Source organism: Maylandia zebra, linkage group LG16 (genome assembly GCF_041146795.1).
Source record: "Maylandia zebra isolate NMK-2024a linkage group LG16, Mzebra_GT3a, whole genome shotgun sequence".
Classification (NCBI taxonomy): domain Eukaryota; kingdom Metazoa; phylum Chordata; class Actinopteri; order Cichliformes; family Cichlidae; genus Maylandia; species Maylandia zebra.
In genome coordinates this window covers 28213444-28230445 of record NC_135182.1, presented here as the reverse complement: position 1 = coordinate 28230445, position 17002 = coordinate 28213444, and the positions used below count along the sequence as shown (strand labels likewise).

The window sequence follows — 17002 nt, the reverse complement described above, 5'->3', positions numbered from 1 at the left end:
CAAGCCTTTTCGGACTGCTATGACTTCTTTGTCTTTATCACTTCATCGTGGGAAGTTTTTGAACATACTTATTAAAAAAAATGCTACATTAAACCATTATTTTTGCCCACGAGGAATCCCAGCTAGAAAATGATCCTGGTGTCAAATGTAGGCTAAAAATGAGCCAACTATCCCACACCTGTGAGTTTTGAATTTATTATTTATCCAGAATGCAATTTCTTGGAAGTTTTCTCTAGAAAACAGATCAGCCAACCAGGGTACCAATGCTTGTTTTAGTTCCTCTACATCACTGATGCAGTTTATCCCAACTACAGTATGATACTGATGCTCAGAGCTGGTCATAGAAAGAAATCGTGCTAAACAAAAAAAACCAAACATTTTTCTTGGAGGGCTTTGAGCTCTCAACAATGCTTAAAAAAAATAACAAAAATTGAAAATAGTGCAAAATTTCAACCCGCCACCTCAAAAATATTTCTAATGCAAACGTTTGCATTAATTGACTAAATGACTACCTTAAACCCTCATCTGATTTTGTGGGGGTCACACTGGATGTAATTGGTTTTTCCAATTCAATACAAAAACTTTAAGAGTTGTTTTTGTTGTTACATAGATCATAAGCATTCATAGTATTCACTAGAGTATTTACACAGATTATAAGCATATATCCATTCACTCATTCTCTTCCTCTTATCCAAAGTTGAGTCACAGTGGTGGCAGACTAAGCAGGGTATTACAGACATGTTTTTCGCCCGCCAGTGTTTTCCAGTTTCTCCTGGGGAATCCCATTGTGTATCCAGGCCAGATGAGATATGCACCTCATGTGAGACATGACTGGAAAACATCCAGCAGTAATTGTCTAAGAGGGATCCAAATCGGAAACCTGAACCACCTCCATTGGTTCCTTTCACATGAAGCAGTGACTGCTACGTTTGAAAAAACAAAAACAAACTATACTTCAGTCATGAACTATGAGTCATGACTGAAAACGAGGGTTTGTGTGTGAAGTAAACTGTTTTCATGATTATCAATCACTAGTGACAGCTTGTTTTATCACATTACCTCCAGCCAAAATCTTAAATACTGTAGGAGATTAAAAAAAAGTGTCAGTGCCAAATATGCTGTTGGTTCTCTGCGTGGCACCAAAACAGCGCTGACCCTTGAAGGCCTGGACTCTACATGACCCCTTGAGGTGCTATTTGGTATTGAGTACCAGGACATCAGCAGGGGATGCTCTGAAAGTCCTGGAAGCTGTGAGTGGAGCCTCGGTGGATCAGAATTGTTCCAGCTCGTCTACAAACACCCTGTAACTAATTCATGCCATCAGCGTCTCTCATCAGACCACTGATGGTAGCACTCATCACTGCTGACTGAGAATAACCAAGCATTGTTGTTTAGAGGCCATAATGACTGCCTATCTATTTGTCCCACATTTAGCATGGAAACTTACCTTCTTAAGTTGCTGAGACATTGATATATAAGACAACCTATACTCTGTTCAATTATGATGTACAAATAGCAAAAGTGTGTTTCCCCTTTTGCTTTTGGATGTTTGTCTTCTAGTCCCAAAGATCTCATGTAGTATAACTTGGAAATGGACGGATCAGTGAATTTATTGCATGTGTGCTCATAAGATGAGCTAGATTTAGTTTGCACTCTGAAAATCCTCCAGATGATATCCACAATGAATGTTGTTCCCCTTCATCAAATCATCAGGAGCATGGGACTGTCTCAAAGGTGTGATGGTCAAGAGGATTTGGGAATGAAAAGCTTTGATGTTTCTGGAACGGGTCATTTAAAGTGTGTGGCACATTTCCCCTGGCACAGATTTTATCGTTGGGGTAGAATTGTCTAGGCACTAATCTGTCACACCCTCGATACAAAAGGCCATATCGAAATGCTTTCATGTCTCATTCTACTCTGCTGGCTAACAGTTGTTGGCTAATGGATTAATCAGCTTTGATTTTGAGCTTCGGTTTGGAGAAAACATGAGTACTCTGTAATACAAAGATGAAATGCCCAACCCTCGCCTCCAAAGGCTGAGGAGGAAGGCTGTAAACATCAGCTGGCAGGATGTCTGCCCATTGAGCAGACCTAGCATGACATAAAGTTTGCCGAAAGGGAAGATCTCGCTGACAAGGGGCTGCCAAAATCGGTCAACGGGAGGTTTTTGGGTCAATCTGAACTTAATACTGTCAGATTTGGCTCAACGTATTTTGCCAATAACAATAATAAAATGGTCCCAAGCTCATTTTTCTACCATCTGTATTCTTTCACACGTGTAGACTAGAGCTCTTGATCCTATAATAATATTTAGCTCATGTTGGGTTCATGGAGAGTTCACGTGGAATTTCAGAATAATTGAAAGTAAAAGAAAATTCACGCAATGGTTCACTGGGCGAGTTCACTTCCACTAAATACATTTTCTCTCGCTCCAATTAAGACACGTTAAAGAGGCACGCCAGGCAAATGGCCTCTTTATGTTTTTGAACATGAAGAACTTGGAGTGAATACAGTAATGAAACGTCTGTCATTTATTTAGTGTTATGAGCAAATTTTTCATTGAAGAGCACATCGCTAGAAACAAGGGTGTAGTAAAAGCTACTCCATGCATGTGATCCACATGAGTGTACCCCTTAGGGTTAATTATTCAACCTCCTTCCTTCAGGACCTAATGGCACATACGTGTCTGAGCCGCAAAAGGCTTACGTTTGCACGGTTTCTTCAAGATTTTACATTGCAAATAAAGTAAAACATACATTTTAGACTCAGATTTTAAGGTTTTACCATTTTATTTAGTTAACCTTTTAACCCTGTGAGGCTGAAGTCATCGGTAAAAGCCTGAACCCCAACTGTAACACTAGACAATCAGATTACATTTTTTAAACTGCTCTGTCTTGGCAAGCTGTAAAAATATAAACACAGACAAAAATATTTAAATGATTTCCTCAAAAAAGTGTTTTATGTTTCTCCAAATCATAGTTAGGGTTGATTTGCTTCTAATATTTTATATTGAATTTTCATCTATATAACACAACTAATTACAAATCTTGCTCATTGGGGGTCACATGATTGTTGGGTTTTTTTTGTGTTATTGTAGAGTCTTTATGTTACAATATAAAATGGCTTCAGGTAACTGCTGTTGTGATTATGCACTATATTAATAAAACTGAACTGAATTGAACACCTGCAAATGTATACCAGAGAGACTTAATGGAAAAGGTAAAACCTACTTGTTTCAAAACCAGGGAAGTTTTGGAACAAGTAGAAGTGTTAGGTTACATTAAATTAAAAACATTTTATCTATTAAAAAAAATATATACAATTTTTTTTTTTTAGTTTTTCTTTTGCCTTGTTGCATTGTGTTGCTGTTATTGTGACTGTCACTTCCCAGCAAGAAGGTTCAAAAAGTGCTGCACAGTACTAGACTATTACTAAATGTATGACTTAATAATTTGGACTGGCGTTAGCCCCCTGTGACCCTGAATTAATAAGTTGTTAAGAAAATAAATAGATGGGTGAAGTTACAATTAATTTTGCACATTTATGTCCATGTTGCACAATCACATTGAGGTGCAAAACTGATACTAGAGGTTCAGCACTGATCTCAGTCAAGTTGACGCCACAGAAGTACAAATCATTATCCTCTCATTCAACTTTAATCTTAAGAATACAACAGCAGTGTCTAATTTTAGAAAATATAACCCTCAGTCGCCAACATGTTGACCTTTTGACCTCCAATGGCTTCCTGTTAGCTGTAAGCAAAACAAATCAAAAATATATTCATTTGAAGTGAATATTTTTTTTTTATTATTATTGTATTTACGTTCCCAAACTGTAAATCTGTCTAGCCTATTCAACACATAGCATGCATGCATACACCTGATTATACCCCCAGGTATGGGCTCTAAATACCAAAGAAAGAAAGTCGTGCTGATAAATAGGAAAGTTCACATTGAGAGGAAAATTTTGTGTGCTTCAATCACAGGGAAATTAGCAACAGCGAACAAAAAATTAAATAATTTTGAAAAACAAGCACATTATTGTTGTGCTCGCAGGCAGTGTGTAGCTGGAGAAAACAATAAAGGATTAGCTTGTAGTGACCTGGACTTTAGTCAAAATTAAACAGAAACTGGTCGATTTTGTTTTGTTTTGACTATAATTAAAACTATTGAGCTGCTATGTTTGTGATCTTAGGAAAAATATTTTTAATTTGATTCATTTGCACAAACATGAGTAGGACTCAGCGTGCCTGCAGGGCAGTGTTCCAAAGTAGGCCTAAACATATGAGATTAGATAGGACCATGACATTGTACAATAAACAGTTCACTACAGGGTAGGTGATAAAAAGTTTTAATTATTTACACCTGTTAGTGTTATCGATCCGCTTGTTTCTTTTCAGCAGGCTGCTGCCTTCATCATGAGGCTAACATACATATTTTTTTGAATAACCAGGACTTAACTCAAAAATGTCTCTTTGGTATTAACAGTTTCCAACCCCCTCTATTATAGTCGGATACCTCTAATAATATTATCTTTGAGGTTACATTAGAAAAGTATGGATGCTTTAATTCTCTCTCATTGATCATTTTCCTTGATTTTTATCTTTTGATATATTTTTCTCTGCTTGCAGATGCCCAGGATATTTAACAGTAGGTGCAGTAATCTACACACTGAGCTAAAGTCGTAGCCTGTGGCCCACGTTAGAACTTAGAGGAGGTCAAAGCATGTAACAAGTTCCAAGGGCTTTGACAAATTTGTTAAAAATTTATAGCGGAGTGAAAGCGGCTCAAGTGTGGCTGTCAGAGCCGCCAGAGCGCTGTCCCCATCTTGTCAGCCGCACTGTCCCACAGCAGGAGCACAAACAGCATCGCTGAGACAGGAAGGCTTTTGAGTGCTCAGTATTCATTATTTACACGAGGAACGTGGCGAGGAGGAAATCCACGGGCATCCAGCTGCAAGGAAAAGATCAAGGAAGAAGATCTATGTTTTTTCTGTCTCTGAGCGAAAAGACTTTGAGGCAGGTTAATGGGCGGGAACTGATGAATCATTTCGCACATGTGTTGTGATTTAATTTATTTGTCAGAACAGGTAAGATAGTCGCTGTGCTGTGATTTTTGTCTCTCGGTCAATTTTTATATGAGTGATGAAAATAAATCGTTCGTTACAAGTCCCGACAGATGAGTCAGAGCTGTGAATCACAGTTTTATAGTTTGCTGAAGATGCTGGTGGCTGGATGTTAACGGCTGAATGCACTCACATGATTAAGTCATAATTTTACATGAGTAAGTCATACAAAGAACACCATAGCCGACGAATAAGGGCACATTTTACAAGCAGAGATATTACCGCCTACTTGTGCACACCCCAGCCACCATCCATCAGGTTGGGTTCAGCACTCGGAACAAATTTCTCTCTCATCATTTATCTGGTTTCTTTTTTTTCTTTTTTTTTGAGAGCCGTCAAGCTCATTTCTGCTCCCACTAATCCCTCCATTCTAATGCTTGTCCACATCGGGGCTTGGCCACATTAAACCAATGATTAATGATGTATTGATTGGGCTGTTTTCCACCACCGAGCCAAGGTGCTGAGTTGACAGCACACTTGCTTATCTGTGCCACCCAGCTTGCCAGAGGAGAATGTTTCCTGCAGGGGAATAAAGGCCTGGTACACGCCGGAGAGCCAAGGAGCATTTGTACGCTTTTGTTCTCCAACCGGGCAAAAACAAAATCCCCAAGAAATTTTAATTTGTCGTTGTGATGGATGTGCCGTGTTTCCTTGTCATTTCAAATTCATCCATTTGTGTTATTATCTGCCGTGCTTTTCATGGAGTATTTCACGGAGATCTTTCGACGTTAAACCAAATGAAGACAACATTAATTTTTCCTGATTCGAGAATGAACCAATAAATCCCAGGTGTTAAAAATGATTTCATTATTATGAAACTTGAAGATAATTTGTATTTAAAAGCAATATCTTTAAAATGCTTTCATAACACAATTTTTCCATTGAGAAATTTTTGCAGTTTTTTTAACCATGGCTGTCCACTTCTTTCGGCCGAGTTTTTGGCTTTCACCAGCTTCATATTTTCAAACCAGACATCGCAGTCAAGCGATAACTACCACTGACTACCATATTTCTTATGGTAGTCAGTGTAATAAAATGATAGCTATGCCGTAAGTCATACATTTCTTTATTGTCTGTTTGACTCTAAATGGACCATAATTTACTAAATAAACATGAAAAAACAAACAGGAGAAGTTTTTACTGAGGTCATAAAACAGTCTGCCGTCTGCCTTCTACTTTAGACCATTAGAAAGATTGCATTTGCCATCATAAAGGGAATTGTCATACAGTTTCTCATTTGTGTAACTTTTTTATTCAACTAGTCATTTGATGTAGAATTCTTTTATTGTATTTTTCTTTTATTCCCTTTTGTTCTGTATATTTAACTGTATTCTGATATCATATATTTTAGTTGTACAGCACTCTTTATCTATATTTCTGTGTAAAGAACTTTATAAATACCTTTTGTATACTTATTTACTTATTGATCCATTTTGGATATGGCACTTTTGCACTTCTTACACACACACAGGCGGCTGTAGCTGCTAGCTGTCTGCTAGGCTTGCTCAGCTAATTGTATTCCCTGAAATGGAGCGTTTTGGCGTAATTTTAATGAAATTATCTCATTGATAATATGGCTGTTAATTGTACTAACGGGCTGCCCAAAAAATGTGAGCACCAGTTTTGATGAATGAAGTTTTAGGATTTTTTTTTTGATGTTACTGAGCACCACCTATCAGATATCTGTGTCTGTGCAATGTTCCCATACAGTCTGTGGTTGTAGCCTAGCAACCAAGCTTTAGCATTAGCTGATAACTTTGTATTCTACCCTTGAATGCACTTCTTGCTTTAAAACTAACACAACCTGTTGATGACCTAAAATGTCACCTAATTTTCACGTCATAACTAGAGCAATCTCAAAAGTAGCGATAAGTAAACCAAACGCAGCACAATAAATAAGTTCCACATTTGTTTATTTCAACATGGCTATAGGTGATAATAAGTGCTAGCTAGCTTTGGATAAATTAGGAGCAGAAAGCCTAGATGACCTACACATAGAACTTTTTACAGGGTGGTAAATGTAGGGTTAATATAAAAGATTATTCTAATTCTGTTTAAATTTAGTCACATAAAATGGTGTAGATATTGTGTACTAATGCAGACATGACAATGGATCTTGGTAAGAAGCCGGCCGCGTTTCTGGGTGTTGTTGATATATGGCTTTCGCTTTGCACGGTAGAGTTTTAACTTACAGGTGTAGCGCATACTGTGTTAACTGACAATGGTTTTCTGAAGTATTCCTGAGTCCACGTGGTAATATCCTTTACAGGAGGATGTTGGTTTTTAATGCAGTACCGCCTGACATATCGAAGGTCATGGGTATCCAGTGTTGGTATTCAGCCTTGCTGCTTACGTGCAGAGATTTCTCCAGATTCTCTGAATCTTTTGATGATATTATGGACAATTAAATGATATTAAATGATAAAATCCCCAGATTCCTTGCAATTGTACAATAAGAAACGTTGTTCTTAAACTGCTGGACTATTTGCCCACACAGTTGTTCACAAAGTGGTGATCCTCGCCCCATCCTTGCTTGTGAATGCCTGAGCCTTTTGGGGATGCTCCTTTTATATGCAATCATGACAAACACCTGTTTCAAATTAACCTGTTCACCAGTGGCATGTTCAAAACAGGTGTTTTTTTTATGAACATCTCTCAAACTGCCCAGTGTTTTGCTGCCCCTGTCCCAGCTTTTTTGGAACCTGTAGCAGGCATCAAATTCAGAATGAGTGAAGATTTGCAAAACAACAATAAAGTTTATCAGTTTGAACATTAGATATCTTGTCTTTGTAGTGTATTCGTAATTGGATATAGGTTGAAAAGGATTTGCAAATCATTGTTTTCTGTTTTTATTTACGTCCCAACTTTATTGGAATTGTACATGGATTTACTTTAAGTATTGAATATTTCAATACTTGTAGGTATCCATTATATTTGCGGTGTCTGGACTGTGTCATTTTATTTCGGGAGATTTTCAGCTTGCCCTTCCCACTCATCATCACACTGTGCATGTACCCATCAGCCTGTTCTCTCCTGACCTTTACCATTTTGAAGAGCACATTTTAAGCAGGGGAGAGTAAATTACCTGTATGGAGATGACATTTTCATCTAATGTTCACTTTGTGGCAAAATTGGTATCTTCCCCAATTGCACGAAGTGAAAAAAAGGTCTGCTGTTCTTTTTTCCCCATTACATTTCTCTCTCTCCTCCCTCCTCTCACCCACCTACTATTTCTCTGAGTCACGCTTGCTTTCTCTGCCTGCACACCCTCTTTCTCTTTCATGACCCACGTGTGCTTTTTCAGCAGCAATCTATTACCTACTCCACATCCTCCTCCCTCATTCGCCTGCAATCTGAGCGCTGTTCAATCTCTCGTCCCCCCTTGTATCTCTCTCCGGCACTCTCTCCTTTACTTCCTTACCCTCGTCTGACACCTCACTTCCTCGTGTCTCTTCACCTGCGATCCGCTTTTCCTTATCACAGATTCCCTCCCTGATTGGCAGATAAGTATCATTTTGGAGGGCCTCCACAAGCCGCTGCCTTCTCATTTCCTGACTGAAATGGCTTTTCTGCCTATTTGCACTGTCAGTGATCATACAGAGCATTCTCTGCATAGAGCACTGATTCCTATCTCCTCCACAGATACAGTAAAAGGGGGCGATTGGGAGAGTCACCTTTAATGGATGTGCTCTCTCTCCCCTCTAAAATGCGAGTTTTGACTTTGGTTTTGGGAGTGAGAGGTCACAGAATTATTCTCTGAGAGATACAAAATTGCGACATGTAAAAATCTTTTTGCGGTCCTATTGCCAAACGAAAATGGGTTTTGTGTAGGATTACAGTTTGTCTATAGTGTCTGATGCAACGGTGCTACCTGCTGTTAAACTGATCTTTCCATGGTGCTATCAGCATATTAAAGTGTAAGAGGAATCACTGAAGGCGGAATCAGTTATGTTTTAAACAGATCAACAGCCAGAAGCTGAAAAAATAAAACCTGCAGTTCCTGTAATGGCCATGAGGGGCTCCAGCAGTTAGTCAGTCCCCCATAGACTTCAAAGTTAAAATGTCCAAATTTGTATCAGAAATAAACATGTTTACAGCCTGCTGCAAAAATGATGTGAAGCATTTTAAATATAATTATCTGACGAGTAAGATAGTGTGCTTAATTGTACTGTTCCAGTTTTGGTGCATGAAATTCTTAGACTTTTGTGCATATAGTTTCAGTTTATTCAGCCTAATGTTGAAGCTATTAGATGTTGAAGCTATTAGAGCACTCACTCATCAAAGTATGGTCACATTTGGCTCCAAAAAAGGGATTTCACAAATCAGTTGTTTGGGAATCTTCCTTGCAAATCTTTTCCACAGATTCCAAATATGGAGAGGATTCTGTGATTAAATGTTTTTCATTCATAGACAAAAAAATGATTTGTGTTTTGACACAGTGTGGTACATGCACTCATCAGCCACAATATTAGAACTAATAACTGTGGAATGAATAACATTGCTCAATTTGTTGAGAAATCTTGGGCCCTGACAGCCACGAGGATGATATGGAACATATCTGTCCTCCCCGTCCCCGGGCATTGTCTTTGCAAATTTATGATCAGACACAAATTATTTTTCATATTCCACATCACATCCTCATCAACTGTTGTCAGATTTTCATAATAGAATCACAATCTCACAGATGTTTGTACTTTTCATGTCCTTAGTGAACTTTAGGGTTCACAGGCTTACCTGCAATTGAGAGAATCTGAATTTTCAACTCTAACAAAGTTGCATCTTATATGAGTAAATTCAGCAAATATAGTTAGTTGCAGCTCATTAGGGTGGAAAGCACAATATGTGCTCACCCACCCATTTTTTTTCCTATTGTATATGTACAAAGATAACTCCCATAGGTCCTCGGGCTTCAGTCTAGAGTTCATAGCATGTCATTTGATCAAATATCTTTTTTTCCACAGCTTATCTGGTTCAGGGTTGCAGGGTGAACAGAGCCTGTCCCTGCTTATATTTGGATCTAAAAGTTGGTTGTTGGATCTCTGGATTGAGCTGATGGCCCCCTCGAGGCGTGCTACCATCTGTTCCAGCCCCTGACTCTCAGCGCCCTCTTGATGCTCATAACTCGAGTGTCCCACAGGGTCCAGAGATTTGGAAAAATTGGAATGTCCATAACAGGCATGGATGACTGCATAGTGCGGCGAGAAATAAAAGAACATGACACAGGTTTTGTTTTGTAGTTTTCTCTCTGAACTGGGAGGATTTGTATTGTGCCTCTAGAGACTTGGAGCAGCACAAACATTGATCAAGAATGAAAGTTGGAGCTTTAAAAATATTCAGTTCCTGTTGTTCTACCCAGAAATGATGAAAAATAGTGATCGACCAGCATTATTCCTATAACCCACCACAGAGAGTATGGATTCAAAGCTTTCTTCTTTTCCTGCACAAGTAAAATGCTAAAGGCTTTGTGACTGTCCTATATCATGACCTTGAAGAGCAAGCCAGTATGCACTTTATCAAACTCAACACTCCTAACCTTTAAGACCAACCTGAGGACAACAATCTTTGTCAGGTTTGCTGTTTTTCTTTCTTCTCTTTTGTTAAGCATTGAGGAGCTGTAATTTCCACACAGCCCGGTCCCCAGTGGTCCGTCAGTAAGATACCTGGAGTTGTTACAGATTTATGATTAAACCTCAAAGCCTCCACAGGTTTGAAGAGCATGTGGTGCTATTTGTTGGATTACTACAGTTGATATCAACAGTACACATCGCACAATAAAAATACAAAGAATGACAGAATCACAACACATTCGATCCCACTGGTAATAAAGACCATATTGCATTGTTTTCTTGGTGTCTGAATTTCTTTGCGTGAAGGACGTGTTCCTGTTTTCAATTCCAGGTTCTCTGCGTCGTCTCTCTGCTCTGCCCTCTGTGAACTAAAGCTGCGAATCTTGTCTGCATTAAGCGCCCACTTCATGTTGTCACGCTGACACAAATGCTGGCTCAGAGCCTGGCTTCAGCCGGCCCCACCCCGAGTTTATTACAGAGAGGGGAAAGTAAGTCATCGTCCATTTTCTGCATCTGCCGAGCGGCCTGATCCGCTGAGATGACAGGACATGACGGACAGGAGCAGAGATAGATTTAGGGAGATGGGAAATATGAAAGTGAGCAGGCAGAGAAGAGGGGCAGGAAGATAAAAGCACGGTGAAAAACCGAAAGACAGGCAGCGCGGTAGAAGGGGAGTTAAAACAGGAGAGATGAGAGACCATGGGGAGAAAGGACAGAGAAGAGAGGGCTCGTTGAAAGGGAGGAGAGAGACAAAGAGATCAAGAAAGGCAAAGGGAAAGTGAGAATAGAGAGAGACTCGGGGGGGGGGGGGGGGTTATCTGTCATTTAGTTCCAGTCGAGGTCTGATGGTTGCTCTCTGTGCTTCTATCAAGCGCAGCACTGATATAATGGTTAGCTGGATGCTTGGTCTCTTTAGTCCTGACAGACTGCTACAGATATAATGGGAGACTGACAGTTCATGTCAGATCGGGTGTCCTTGTGACCTGAAAACAAAGTGTGGGTGTTCAAGATGAGCAAAAAAAACCCCATCCACCAAAGTCACTGTGAACTCGTGCACACAGAGTATACATCCATATTTTTATTATCAGGGTCATTCCATAAAAAATCAATCAGTGCCTCTGGCCTGACCTGCTGGAGAGGGGTGTTTTTTCTCCAGTACCTGTGGTATATTTAATGAGGACATGCAAGATTTTACCCACATACCCTGAAAACTTTCCAAGTTCCAGACCCCTGAAATACACTGAAAAAAAGGGATTGGAAATCTCTTGGTTTTATATAAGCATCTTGGCAACACAATTGCTTCATGCTTTAAAGTTATGTGTAATTATATAGTGTAGAAACAACATGATATGCAGAGGGCATATTAAATTGCTCATATCATGTTCGAGTGAAGTAAGTCAATAATATAGCAATGTTAAATCTCGCGACATGATTTCATCTCGTGCGCTTTGGATCGTGGTTTGAGGAAGGCATCCATCTCAGTCAAGTCGAGCAGCCGCCTCTACTTTTTCCAGTATATCGAAAAAAGGAAATTGGGTGGTTGTTACATTTACAAAAGTCTAACTTGAACAAAATAATTTCATGTTTCTATGGTGAACGTAATTATCTGTAGGATCTGTATGAAATTCAACAACTTAGTTTGCATCATGTCATCTCAGCAAGAACAATCTAGTAAGAGCGGTTAGTTGCTGGACGCATGAAATCCACAAGATCACATGAGATTTCAAACTGCAGGAAAATCATTGGAGTTATAAGAGGTAGACAACTACACACACACTACATGTATGCTATCGCTATTTATTGTGGTTTAACCTGTCAAGGACAAAATCTTACAGAAAACTGCGCATCAAGCCTTGAAATCATAGCTTTCCTACTTTTGTTAAACCTCGATTGGCAACTTGGTGGCATGGTGGTTAGTGCTGTTGCCTCACAGCACAAAAGTCCTGGGTTCAAATCCACAAACTGGCTAGTTTGCAGTTGGTTCTCTCTGGGTATACTGGTTAAATGTCATGCATTTATTAGAGTTAGGTTTATTGGTGTTTTTAAATTACCCATGAATGTGATTGCAAATGGTTTTTTGTCTCTATGTGATAGACTGGTGAGCTGTCCAGGGTGTACCCTGCTTTGGAACCATCACTTCAGGGTTTATGCCCCTGCAACTTGGATGAAGATAGCAGGTTGATTCAATTTTTCTGTTAACCAGACTATTATGTAATATGAAGACAACATGTAGTATTTAAGTGACCAAGTAGTATTGGGGTAAAAGTTGACAAAATTGTGAAGGATTAAAACATTCCAAGAGCTCAACTTACTTCATCTAAACATCTGTCAATCACGTTTTATCAACAAGAAATGCACAGGTTTATTGAATATGAATAAGTTGTGTTGATTTAACTCCATTGTTTAAGGTTCTGCCAAAGCAAAACAACTGCGTGCAACCCATGTCCACTATTGAATTAAGTAAATCCGACATGCTCTTTTTTTCAGTGTACACAGGATGTCCCCATGCACTGACTGAGCAAAGCGTCCACACACTGAACCGCCTGCAGCAGAGTTTTGATGCGCTGCACTAATGTGGCGCCACCACTGCAGCAAAGATACTAATTTGCTGCCCTGCATTATCGGAGTAGTTTGATTTAATTAATTTATTCTAAATTATTGTTAATAATCTTTTTTTTATTTTTCATTTGATCGACTCGATGCTATTGGTGTTGAGTGAATGTTTTCTTTTATTGTGTGCGTGATCAGCTGACAACCATGGTGAATTTCCTTCAGGACTAATAAAGATCTATGAAACTAAACATCATACTAGTATGACACTTTTGCAGCTGCCTGTTTACATCAAATTAGTTGTAAAAATCATTATATATTAAAAGAGACACATGGACTTAAGTTCTGTATTGTAACAACAATATACTTGGAAGAACATCATCTGTCCATCTACGATGCCTTTTTTTTGTTTGATGGTCAGATTATAAAACATTGCACTGCAGCAGTTTAGCTGAACTAGCACTATTGCTAAGGACAAAACTGTGGCAGGACAGGAGGAAGTAAACTTTTGTTATTCAGAGAGACACCCCAATTCAGTCAAATCAAAGGTCCAGAAATGCCTGTGACATTTTTTGCTGCTGCTGCTGCTGTTACTCCACACAGAGCAACAATCAGATGTCTGCTTTTTATCTCAGTGAATATGAATTATCAATCTAAAAAGTCACAGATTAGCATAAAGGATGCTAAAGTATGACTAACATTAAAAGTAGCCCTTATTATCCTTTTTCAAACCTTTCAGAATAAATAAAGGTTTGTAAATGCTTTACATGCAGCTAAACGTGTTTCATACCAGCACTGCAGATTGTCCTTCAGACATGTACTCAACCACTTAACCCTTCTGAGAATGCAGCAGGAACGCCTGACTTGTTTACGGCATCTGCTGGGTGAAGGCTGGACCAGGAGGGATGAATGACGGGGTTAAGGGTATTATCTCCTCCTCATCCAACACCCTGACACTTGAGCCCATTCTGCTGAACCATCTGTGACCTGATCGAAATTTGTGAGCTGGCAACCTTCAACTTGTGTACCGTAATAAACGGACAGCACTACAATAGAAGCTGTAAGAAATGATCTCTATTCTCATACAGCCTGGCTTCAGGGGAGATGGCGACTGTAGATGGAGCTGGGAGGACACATTTTGTTCACAAAAGGTTCTTTGAGTTGAAGCCTTTTCACTTATAGGTGACTAATAGCTAATGACCCTTTGAAAGCTTTGATAGCAAACACTTCTACTTCTGTGATCACATTCAAACTCTGCCTTAGTATTTGATGAGCTCAACTGCTTTTGTTCAAAACAGTTGCTTCATTTATCATTTGTGCTTCTGACAACTTTTCACATCATTAGGTCAAGGGTGTTATGGGTAAAATTAAATAAGCACAATATAATGTGCATGATATAATTTAAGAGATGCCAAAGGGAGATCTAGAGTGATTGAAAAAACATGTTCAGTCTAAGTTGTAACTCTTTTCATAGAGTTCTAATACTGGGACATTTTGTGTCCTTCGAAATTAAATAATAAACACAACACGTCTCTGCTCTTTTTAAGTAGGTTTATATCAATATTGAAGGAACTGGATGTGAGAAACAACCCAGACTGTACATGCAGTGCAGATTGGAACAAGCTGGATATGAGCACACGTGTATTTTTTGATGATTTCTGGAAACACTTTGTGAATCTTCTGTTCTTGCATGGCCAGCTCATCACTCTTAGTATTGACTGTAATAATGAAAGTGTAATTTACTGACCACCACCAGCTAAATGGTCAACGTGTTCGGGGGTAAAATGACAATTTTCTCCACTGTGCTGTTACTAATGTTCTGTCTCCAGCAGCAGTAATATAACATTATATCTGCTGTCACAATAAGACCGTGGAAAATCACCCACAACACAGCTGCAGGCTTCTTGAAATGAAGGCACTGTGGACAGTTGTTTTCTTCATCTCAAATTCTGCAAAGTGGTTTGTAGATTATAAAAGATGAGAACATTACTTTACCAAGGTGGAGCTCAGATCATCCTGCTCCAACAATCATAATAAACAGTGTTTTTTTCTTGTAACCCTCTAAAAGGCTTGTAAAATTTCTGAAAGTGTCACAGATGAAAGTGCCACCATCACAGTGCTGCTTTGTCCAACCAACAGCCCAAACCTGAAATTATCAAAATGACTGGAATGACAAACAGCAAGCTGGAACCATCAAATGATGGTATTTTATTTTTATTTTAAGTGCTTCAGCTCTCAGGCTTAAATTACACAACATCCGAGAAGCTCTTCTTACATTTTTCGAGCTGGTGTCTTATTTTGAAAAAGCAACTCGAGCTGTCAAAAAAACCCCACAGTGAAGCAAAAGAATGTTTGTCTAAGTACAAGTGTACATTATTTATTCAAGAAAAGAAAGCCACTGAAAAAGTCAACAGCACTTACCGTCTTTCAATGAAGGTATTGTCAAATCAAATGTTTGACCATGAAGTTACTCAGAAATGTCTTTGTACAATAAAGAATACACAAGGTAGTATTTGTGTTTCAGCCACATCTCCTGGATCAACTCCCAGCACTCATCGCTGCTTACCCACCTCTCCCCAAGACTCCGAGAAGTTTCTTGTCTACAGCCGTGGCCACACTCCAGCTGTTGAGAGGCAGCTGCAGCTCACGAGGTAACACAGGTGATCTACTACATCATCAGTTTAAGCCCGTTAATCTATTTAGAACTGAGGACTCGACAACAATTCTGTTCCAGACCATTTCCAGTTAACTGAATGCTGCTGTTTTGTCAGAGCAGCTGGCTTTTCACACTTACACACATTTACCTTTGGCGGTGCTTGATGATGAACCGGGTTATGGAAAAAAAAAAAACCACAATTCATTGATGTTATATTTAAATTCACTAGATAGGGGTCATTTTTCATTGTGCAGTATTGCTGTTGTAACTGTGTATATTTTAACCCAGATGTCTTCCCCCTAAACCTAACCAGCACGTGAAAGCGATAAATGTGGCTGATAAACCTGCAGCACATGCCCCAACTTCTCCTTCCTAACATGGACTTTGTGGTCAGACTTGTGTGCCAAAGGACCACCATCAAAGGACATCCCGCGGGTAACGTGGCATACATGCAACACGTGTGTGAAATAACCTTACACTGACACGAGCAGTGTGTGTGTGTTTAACTAGGGAAAAAAATCAGAAAAGATGAGGTTCATTTAGGTAAAGAGCTATAAATGAGCTTGTATATTTGTGTACTCATCAAACAAATCCATATCATGCTGTACTAATAAGTCCAGCAGCATACTTTCCTAATTAAGAGCAGCCTGGAGGTTACATATGGGGAAGCAAATGCCAAACCATTAAAAGTATTTATTTACTTAAAGCAGAAAAAGAGAGACCACCATTACAGCACAACTCCTCCTTACAAAAAAAACCCCTTTCTGAACTGGAGTATGTGTATTTATACACCTCCTTCTGTGTTTTGGTCTTTCCTCGGGATAAATAAATGAGTCAGCCATGTAGGGATGGATGTGAAGAAGTAAACATAACAAAGTGAACACATTTACCCCCTCGTTCTCATTCTTCACAAACCTGTGATGTTGTTTCAGCACTTAGCAAAGAAAGACCTGCAGGTGGCCGTGGAGATAAATGAATCTGAGGCACAGAGTTTCCTTGGAGAGCTTTCATTTGCACCAAAAGGCACCTGCTTTGTGTCCTTCCTTCCTGGGGAAGACACCACTTCAAGTCTTCCCTCCATCTGCTTGTCATTTTTCATGCGTAC

At 39.2% G+C, this 17002-nt stretch overlaps 1 protein-coding gene across 10 annotated transcripts in view; it reads left to right on the top strand.

The window, feature by feature from the left end:
- The window catches only part of LOC143413050 (uncharacterized), a 60156-nt gene extending 44290 nt beyond the window's left edge, over positions 1-15866 (top strand). For 3 of the 10 annotated variants that reach the window (XR_013093611.1, XR_013093610.1, XM_076875209.1), the window contains 2 exons: positions 12786-12868; positions 13179-13535. Coding sequence is in view for 1 of the 10 variants with exons in the window: in XM_076875209.1 (XP_076731324.1) it covers positions 12786-12868; positions 13179-13209 (114 nt within the window). In the remaining 9 variants the exon portion in view is untranslated. Of the gene's footprint in view, positions 1-4630; positions 11469-12785; positions 12869-13178; positions 13536-15765 lie in introns of those variants that run through there. The other 7 variants (XR_013093612.1, XR_013093614.1, XR_013093613.1 and 4 more) reach the window with 3 other exon arrangements.
- The last annotated feature ends 1136 nt before the right edge of the window (positions 15867-17002 follow it).